The following is a 9,928-nucleotide window of genomic DNA, read 5'->3' as shown; positions in this document are numbered from 1 at the left end:
GCAAAGCCAGGGGGGGGGGGGGAAGACACCAAAGCCTATAATTTTCTTCTTAAGAAAATATTTAATAACTTAAGAATTTCTCAAGAATTGCCCTTAAAATAAGTTAAGAATGTTTTTAAGAAATTTAAGATTTTTGTGAATCCGGCCCTACTCAAAGACACACCTTCAGCACTGGCGGCCTTCCGGTTCCTGTCCTCTCGAATGCGTGGTGGTCGATACTGGCAATGCTCCACGCTCTGCCTTGCAACAGTCTGCACCAGGAATAGCAAGATGTGCTCTCCCCTGCCAGACACAAACAGTGACACAGAACACTGACTGGATGTTGCCCTGATGACCCCAAAATATGGTTTGACAACAGAAAGTTGGAGCAGGACTTAAAGTACTCATTCCTTGAACATACCTGCTGTTAGGAGTGGTAACTAGATTAGTGGTGGTCAGCAGCCTGTAGAGCAGATCTAAACGAGCTGCTTTCTGGCCCGCGATGAGGGTCTTGCATTTACACTTCTCCCAGCAGTCACAGTATGCAGTGGGAGACGTTCGCTTCAGTCTGGAGATGAAACGAGAGATTACGGTTTTACAACCTAGTGATCTACCTTGCTGCCTTCTAGGGATTATTATATCCGAAACGTAACCACATAAGTAATAGTTTTGGAAAACTTTAAATTGGCAGCAACTAGACTTCAGCGTGCGCTGTACTTACTGTAGCCTGTATCATTTCATATACAAGTCACGAAAGAAATTACGAGCATGCAATGTCGTAGTTATGTCGTCAGTTAAGTCATGAAGTTACCAAAAAGGCGATTAAAGCTACCTTAAAACTGTGCATGTATGTATTTGTAATATGAGTCACATTTAAGAACATATCTCTGAAATGCAGTGGTTTTCCAAACTGTCCTGTAGCAGCCCAGCACCGTCTCCCTCACCTAACACCATCGGTTCAACTCATTAGAGACTTTTAAGAGCTGAAGTGGGTTAGAATAGGTAAGGATATGCGTGTCAGATCCCCATTACGTTCAGCATCGGCAGCTCTTAAAGAAATAGCAGCCAAAAAACCTAATGACCAACTGCTGTGATGTCTATTAATCAAAGATCAAAAGAAAAAAAAAGAGGAAATTAATAACTTTTGTAGATTTAAGGATTCACCTATATTTAATTTAGAATCTAGTGTTTGATAAATCTATTCAATTTCTGTATATTTCCTAAGGGCACAGGTAAAAATGACATTTATTATAATGGGTTTATGTGAAGATTATTTTAAATTCACTTAAATTAGAAGTTATTTTAGGTAGTGTAATAAATGTTAAAACTGACAGCTTTGTTATGTTGAATGGCTAATCAATGGTTAAATATTAGGGGAAAAAACTATTTCATAAAGACATCAGAGTGATACTGGCCTTCAGTCATAAAAAAAAGATGCCATTATACAAATATTAAAAATATACTGTCTTTATGTTGTTTCTACATTAATTTAAAGATTGAATGTGAAATTATTGCAATGTAAAAGTATTTTTAAAAACTTTAATGTTAGGATTACGCGATTGTGTGATCAATTAGTTAATTTTTTTAATCGATTGACAGCACTAATTAAAATACATGCAGTCCACAGTTGAGCAGTAATTGTTTCTCTACATTTCAGTATTTTTGAAAAGTACAGTTTTCAGTAATAAATCAACATTTAGCTTGCATCATGTCATCTTGATTTTTTTTATGCAAAGCTTGTAGCAAATCAGTGTTATTTTTGTATTATTTATTCTACTATACTTCTACTATAAGTATTTATTCATATTTTAATTACCTTTTATTTTTTATAGTATTTTATAGTATACCAATTTAGTTTTCATTTTAATTTTAGTTTTAGTAATTGTTACAAGCTTGTCATTTTAATTACTTCTCATTTAATTTCTTTTTATTTCTTTTTTTTTTTATCTTTCAGTTTTAGTCATTTTAGTACTTCAACTGATTTTATTTCAGTTAGTTGCCAAGACAAGATTTCTAATTTTCATTTAAGTTTTTCATTAAATATTTATATTTTCTTTCAGCTTTATTTCAGTTAATAAACTATTTGTAATAGTTTGTTTTAGTCACAATGCATTCAAGGATTTTGCTCTTCCAGAAGGATACATGTGGTGAGGCAGAAAATTAGGTGTCAAGTTCAAATGATTTTATAGCAGGCGCACTCACTTGCAGTCGTGACCCTTGTGACAAACTCTGGCGCATTCAGTGCAGCAGCACAGAGACTCCAGCAGGCCGCAAGTTCTGCACTCAAAGATGTCCTGCAAACAGACAAGTTCAGTTAGTCACACAGTGCCATTCTATAAAACCATTTAGCTCAGTGCTTCTCAACAGTTTTTTTATGTAAAGAATAAATATCTTTAAAACTATTTAATGCAAAAAAGCAAGCTTTCATTTTTCTGTATGAATAATATTATACACTTTGAAAATCAGACAAATAAATTTCACTGGAGTTTGTACCTGGTTGATGTGTTCAGCTCCGGTCCAGGTGAAGCTGCAGGTATCGTTACAGCACAGGACGTAGAGGGGAGAGTCATCTGGGTTTGTTCCTGAAGGACAGATCATCTCCATGAACACAGACGCTGCATCCTCTTTCTCTCCAAGACCCAGTTCACCTAAACCATATATGAGATCCAGATAAGATTTATAAACAAAAAGGAAAGGAAGGAAGGAAAGGACGTGACGTGTGGCCAAGTATGGTGTCTCATACTTGGAATTTGTGCTCTGCATTTAACCCATCCAAGTGCACACACACAGCAGTGAGCAGTGAACAAACACGCACACACACAATGCTGCGGCACCCGGGAAGCAGTTGGGTCTCACCTCAGTCGTGGTATTGAGGGTGGAGAGAGCGCTGGTAATTCACTCCCCCCACCTACAATCCCTGCCAGATCTGAGACTCGAACCTGCGACCTTTAGGTTACAAGTCAGACTCTCTAACCATTAGGTCACGACTGCCCCCAAAGGGCATCTAATGGTCTCTAAACATTTTGAAATATGGCAAATGCATCTCACCAAGGTTATTATAGTTAACTAAACCCATTAAAAATATTTGTTACTTGAAATAAAATAATGTTAACTGAAATTAAATAAAATATTGAAAAGAAAAAAGAAAAAGTAACATTTTGTAATTTTTCATTTTCATTTAGTTTAACTTGAAGTCCTAAAATAAAACTAAAATAAATACAAACTCTGTAGACATAAAAAAAAAGACAAAACCCCCAAATTAAAATAAAAAACTGAAATAAATATTGAAAAGAAAAAAGAAAAAGTAACATTTTGTAATTTTTCATTTTCATTTAGTTTAACTTTAAGTCCTAAAATAAAACTAAAATAAATACAAACTCTGTAGACATAAAAAAAAGAAAGACAAAACCCCAAAATTAAAATAAAACTGAAATATTGAAAACTATTTTCTGTGCTGCTTCTAAAACAGTAATGGCTGCTGGGTAAGCTCTCCCGCTCACCGCCAACATGAATGGAGTCATCCCACGAGCATCCCTATCAAACAACAGCAAAACAAACACTCAAGGTCTGCTAAAGAGAGGCTGGCTATCACTTAGAGCAGCAGGAGTGTGCCGTACTTGGCAGAGAGCAGCTCTCTTAAGTGAGATCGCAGGACGACGCTGTCACACATTAGCTTCAGTATCAGGTGTGCGTTGGCCTTCCGGTCTTTAGATTCCACTACTGATGGTTCAGAAGAAGGTCCTTGAGAAGACATGGGAAATATTGAAAACATGCTACAACACTTGGCACAGAGCAGCTCTCTCCAGTGAGGCCGCAGGACGACGCTGTCACACATTAGCTTCAGTATCAGGTGTGCGTTGGCCTTCCGGTCTTTAGATTCCACTACTGATGGTTCAGAAGAAGGTCCTTGAGAAGACATGGGAAATATTGAAAACATGCTACAAGACAGTTTTATAAATGACAGCACAGAGCAGTGGTTCTCAACTGCAGGGATTGTGACTGAAAAACAGGTTGCATGTACTGTATATTCTAATTCAGGGTTATTTTCATTAACTGATAAAACTAAAATAAATACAAACTCTGTAGACATAAAAAAAAGAAAGACAAAACCCCAAAATTAAAATAAAACTGAAATATTGAAAAAAAAAAAATATGACAATCTCATTTTCGTTTAGTTTAACTTGAAATACTAAAATAACAAAAACTATAGACATTTAAAAAAAACTAACAACTAATTTACTTAAACTTTTAAAAAATTAATAAAAAAAATAAACAAGTGGAGTCATCCCACGAGCATCCCTATCAAACAACAGCAAAACAAACACTCAAGGTCTGCTAAAGAGAGGCTGGCTATCACTTAGAGCAGCAGGAGTGTGCCGTACTTGGCAGAGAGCAGCTCTCTTAAGTGAGATCGCAGGACGACGCTGTCACACATTAGCTTCAGTATCAGGTGTGCGTTGGCCTTCCGGTCTTTAGATTCCACTACTGATGGTTCAGAAGAAGGTCCTTGAGAAGACATGGGAAATATTGAAAACATGCTACAAGACAGTTTTATAAATGACAGCACAGAGCAGTGGTTCTCAACTGCAGGGATTGTGACTGAAAAACAGGTTGCATGTACTGTATATTCTAATTCAGGGTTATTTTCATTAACTGAAACCACAACTTAAAAAATGATATTTTTTGTTACTTGAAATAAACACTAAATTAAATAAAATATAAAAATATATAAAAAAAAAAAAAACTTATATAATATGTAGTTTGCCAAGGCAACATTTCCATTTAATTTAACTTGAAATTACTAAAATAACAAAAAAATATATATATATATTTTAAATTAAATACTATATAGACATATTTTTTAAAAAATAATAAAAAGACAAAAATAAATTACAACAAATTTAACTTAAATTAAAGTAAAATCATAAAATATTAAAACAAAATCTAATAAAAAATATTAACAAAATTTAATTTGAATAATTTATGCATTTAGCAGACGCTTTTATCCAAAGCGACTTACAGTGCATTCAGGCTATACATATTTTATCAGTATGTTTGTTCCCTGGGAATTGAACCCACAACCTTTTGTGCTGCTAATGCAATGCTCTACCACTGAGCCACAGGAACACCAACAAAAACTATATTATTATAATACTAATCAACACTGTTCTGATTGGGTTACCATGGATGTCCAAAGCAAAATCTGGGTCCTGGAGTAAAACCAGTTGAGAACCACTGGCGCAGATTGTCCTTTGGGAGGCCGGTTCACATACCTGGGATGGTGGAAGTGCTGGGTCCCTGGTTGGTGCCTGTGGAAGCAGTGGTAAGGGAGCCCACTGCAGGGGCCAAGATGAAATCAATGTCACCGTCTAGTGGAGAAGATGGTTTTGTAAGACATCAGGCTATCACATGCATGCAATACATCTGTTATGACTAGGGATGGGTATAGTTTACACTTTATCGATACTGATACCAATACCGATACTGCTTATCGTTACCGGTATTTATCGATACTATTTGGTGCAAAAAGATATGATGTGAAAAGTTATTTTAATACTGCTGAATTTTAGCAACTGTATTAAAGATCTTCAGTCAAGAGCAGCGAGTTATTTTTCTCTGTTTTATTTTATTAACATTAAATGAATAGTTCACCCAAAAATGAAAATGGTGTCATCATTTACTCACTCTCATTCAGGTTTAAAAAAAACTTGAGTTTCTTTCTTCTGTTGAACATAAAAGTTATTTTGAAGAATGTGGGAAACCAAACAGCTGCTGGTCCCCAGGGACTTCCATTTTTTTCCCCTACAATCAAAGTCAGTGGGGACCAGCAACTGTTTGGTTACCCACATTCTTCAAAATATCTTCTTTTCTGTTCAGCACAAGAATTAAATTAATTTGGTACAACATGACTGAGTAAATAAGGACAGAATTTTAATTTTTGGGTGAACTATCCCTTTAATGACAAGCGGCAGCATGTTTAGTACTGTCCCTTTAAGAGCTGCACACATCTGTTTCTCTCTCAACGGTTTACTTTCACTTTAGACATGACTAAAGTGTTTTTATATGTCAACCTTGTGTGTTTTTGACAGTATTAGCGCAATCAGACGGTAATTAAGGTAAGTAATCAGGTGCCGTATGACCGGCCTTTTAGTGTACGCACGCTTTGGGTGTACATGCTCGGAATAAGCACATGTTAGAACAGTGCCCCAAAAAAAATGTTTAACCGGCAAAGCTTTAAAGCACATGCAAATAATGTACTTTTGTGATAAAAGTACTTAAGCGAATAAGTGCAGTGTCTCGTGAGTGTAAATCTACCGCTGAATCAACATTTGATGTGAATGTGTCTCGCGAGTAGCAGTTAGAGCTGGAGCCGGGAGACAAAGTACAGCGCATTGCTTGAAGTAGATGTTGTATTTTGTTAGTAAATGTTTCATTATATTACTAGTGTTGCCTCCTTTGTTCACTATTACACTACTGAATATATTGCATCCGACACTAGTGTCGCTTAGTTTTGTAACGTGAGCCCACACTTTCGAATGTTTCACTCTTGCCGCCATTACTGATTGCACGAAAACACACACCGCACATGCGCATGGATATGACACATGCACATCGAGCAAACGTTGGCCACATCATTCAGTGAAGGAAAATGACAAGCAGCAGCTTCTAATTCGCCGTTAACATTGAAGTATACGGAGATAAAAACGCACGTATCAAAAACAGTATAATTTTTCCTGAAGTTTATCGGTAGTCCGGTATTGACCCAATTACGTACCGGTCCAAAAAATTACCGGTTCTCGGTACCCATCCCTAGTTATGACCCAAAAACCCAGTAGCCCCTCACTGCAGAACAAAGATCCAGGGGGCATGGTTGGATCCACATCTAGGGGGTGGAGATGGTAGGTTTAGGGGTGGAGATGGGTGGGTTTAGGGATCAGGGGTTGGAGACGGGTAGGTTTAGGTATATGTAAGGTGGGAGGAGTTGGATCTGGATCCAACCTCGCCCCCTGGATCTTGTGTTCTGCAGTGAGGACCATCTCCAAAAACCACTGAACTCACCAGGATCCATTGGTGGAGGGTCTGGTACCCAGCTGGGAGGTGCAATAGGGGGTGAAACAGGGTCTTGGTGGTCGCTGGAGGAAGGGCCAGATTCGTGGCGGCCCAAACCTGCAGCGCGGAGGGAGCGTCTCATCATCTCCCTCAAACGCAAGCTACAGAAATGAGAACAAAGAACGTGAAACAACTGTACACCAACAACAAAGTACAGAAGCAGAAAAGCCATTTTCATCATGTTACAGGGCTCTAGACTGCAACCATTTTTTGAGAATGTGCGAGTTAAAATTTGACGTTTTCACATTTGTGCGAGTGCATGGTCTGCTCTACTCCAAAGCGTCTACTATGTAGGGCTGTCAAACTGGCTGAAACACTAAATTCGAATTTTGTACTTAAATATTATCAATATTCAAATTATATTCAAATTTAAAAGGCATAATTTCAGTTAGGGGGAAAAAAAGCTTTTGGCTTCTCTTTAGGCCACAAGAGGGTGCATCGAGCTAAATATTACTAATGCACGTTTCTTCAAAGCAATAAAATAACACTACTACCTTTGAAAAAAGTGCATAATGTTTAAAATAATGTTTATAATCCATATATAATTAAGTTGCTTAAACAATAAGAAACAAAACAGCATCATGTATGCATGTATAGTTTAATACAAAGGACCGAAAACCAATCACAAAGAGCACTTTTTTCTATTTAAAAACATGAGATGCAGTGGGATGGAGAAAAACCGCCATAAAGTCTCGAGACATGTTTTTTAAAAGTTGAAGTTTCATTTTAGATGGCTTTCTAAACATGCGGCTCTCTTGTGGGAGACGTGAGCGCAACGGTGATAGATGTCCCTCTAGAAAATGCAATAAATATGCATTCTGTGTGAACGGCTTTGTTTCGGTTTCACCGTAAACAACAACATCTCCGCATTGATGTTCTCTTTTTCCACAATATTTTGAATGAACAACATAGCAGTGCCAAATCTAGTGGGTTTAACTGAATACAGGGTTCGTACAGAAACTGCTAAATGAAATTCCAGGACTTTTAAGGAATTTAAGCACTACTTTTTTGGTTTTTTTAATAACTAAAATCAGAGATCACAGTATCATTATTTTCTTTCATATTCTAATAAAACTTATAAAACAAAATGTTACAAATAAAGTGCAGCACATGCAAAGCATGCAATGGCAACTTTAACATTTGAAAGAATACTATGGCAAAGTTATCGCTTTCCTTATTCAAAGTAATTTTTTTCATGAATATATGATTGACCTGAAGAGTAAAAGCTTCATCATGCACTTGGAAAGTTATGAACTAAATCATGCTTGTAGACACTAGCGGTGTGACAATACACTTAGTTCATGAGATGAGACAAAATACAGATACTTGGTTTACTAGAACGAGACAATATTTTAATACTATTTCTAAGAAAATTTCAATGACTAAATATCTGTCTTTTAATCACAAAAAGCAAAACAAAGTACTTTGAAATATTTTAACTAATCTAGAGCATAATTATTATTTTGGTAATCACGTAATCTACTAATTATTTTGACAGTTGAGTAATATATTTTTAGTAGTAGTAAATATTATCTGATATATTTAGTAATAAAAAGACCTAAGTGAAAACATGACTATATTTGTATGTATTAAACTAACGATGAGACAATAATAATTTGTTCAAATAAAGTATCAAAACCAAGTACTCAACATGGTTTATTGAACAACACTGTTAAAATACATAATGTAGTATGCCTATACATAATATGAACTAGAGGTCGACTTATTCATCGGTTCTGCCGATTAATCGGCATCGATAGCTGATTGCCGGAGCTATCGGTTATCGGCAAAAATCCATGCTGATTGTTTTCCGGTTTGCATCCGTTGCTGGAGTGGCTGAGAAGGGTCCGCTGGCATTATACAGTACGAGAGCGGCCTCTAGTGGTGGAAATCACTGACAGAACGTGTTGTTTATTTTGACACGTGACACTGCGCACTGCACAGAGCGGGAAACTCCAGACGCACATTTAAATGCAGCCGGCAGAATATCCTGCTGCTGAACAGAGCGCCATTCACATAGTGTTCTATTAAATTACATAATATTTGTCCCAAATCATGTGAATGTACATATTGACTTCACCCTAGGCTATAAATTATGTATTGTGCATTTTTCAGCAAAACGTTTGTCTTTGTGGCTCTAATAAAGTCATGCTTCATATAGAGCTGTAATAGATTGCGCTCTTTCCGCTTGCTGTTTTTTTTTTTTTAAACACCAAACTTCAAACTCATTTATGCCACATTGTTCATTCTTGAAGCAAACTTATGTCTGTTTGGTGATTAAATAAACTGTTTTAGACCGTCAGTTGAATTGAACGCGAAGCGTCTGGTGTGTGTGAGATAGCTCTGAGTTATCCTGCTGTGCTTTTGTGTGACTAACTTTTTTTTTTTTGATTAGATAATGATCAAGTGTTCTAAAATAGAAGCAAATAAAGTGCGCGAGTACACATACAATATCCATATATATGTAATTTTAATGCTATGGCCTTGGGTAGATATTTAAAGATGGCCATCTTTAAGCATGACTGTTGAAATTAAATGGTAATACTTAAGAGTCCATTTGTAGCATTAATGAAAACTGTAGAAGTATTGCTCCTTGTTAGAGTGTGTTCATTTCAACATTCACTATTACTAATAGGCTACATTTTTAAATGTTAAAGTTTCTTCTTTTAACATTAGCAAACTATGAAATAACTTTAATGATCAATATAATAATATTAATATTTTTATTCATTTACAAAGTATGGTTCAGTACTGTTACTAGTTTTCTTTCAGTATCAATTTTAAAAACTATCGGTTGATTAATCGGTATCGGCCAGTGTGGTCCAACCTAGCTATCGGT

General features: G+C 36.2%; 1 protein-coding gene across 5 annotated transcripts in view; it reads right to left on the bottom strand.

The window, feature by feature from the left end:
• Positions 1–9,928, bottom strand: part of LOC107677650 (E3 ubiquitin-protein ligase UBR5) — a 90,592-nt gene that overhangs the window by 45,554 nt on the left and 35,110 nt on the right. For all 5 annotated transcript variants that reach the window (XM_016472637.1, XM_016472639.1, XM_016472638.1 and 2 more), the window contains 8 exons: positions 7,039–7,190; positions 5,253–5,348; positions 4,362–4,485; positions 3,415–3,513; positions 2,473–2,629; positions 2,182–2,273; positions 401–547; positions 164–282 (listed from right to left, as the gene is read on the bottom strand). In XM_016472637.1, the coding sequence (XP_016328123.1) occupies positions 164–282; positions 401–547; positions 2,182–2,273; positions 2,473–2,629; positions 3,415–3,513; positions 4,362–4,485; positions 5,253–5,348; positions 7,039–7,190 (986 nt within the window). The remainder of the gene's footprint in view (positions 1–163; positions 283–400; positions 548–2,181; positions 2,274–2,472; positions 2,630–3,414; positions 3,514–4,361; positions 4,486–5,252; positions 5,349–7,038; positions 7,191–9,928) is intronic.

Source organism: Sinocyclocheilus anshuiensis, unplaced genomic scaffold (genome assembly GCF_001515605.1).
Source record: "Sinocyclocheilus anshuiensis isolate Anshui unplaced genomic scaffold, SAMN03320099.WGS_v1.1 scaffold796, whole genome shotgun sequence".
Classification (NCBI taxonomy): Eukaryota; Metazoa; Chordata; class Actinopteri; order Cypriniformes; family Cyprinidae; genus Sinocyclocheilus; species Sinocyclocheilus anshuiensis.
Note: the sequence above shows the minus strand (reverse complement) of the source record. Positions and strands in the feature narration are given on the sequence as shown.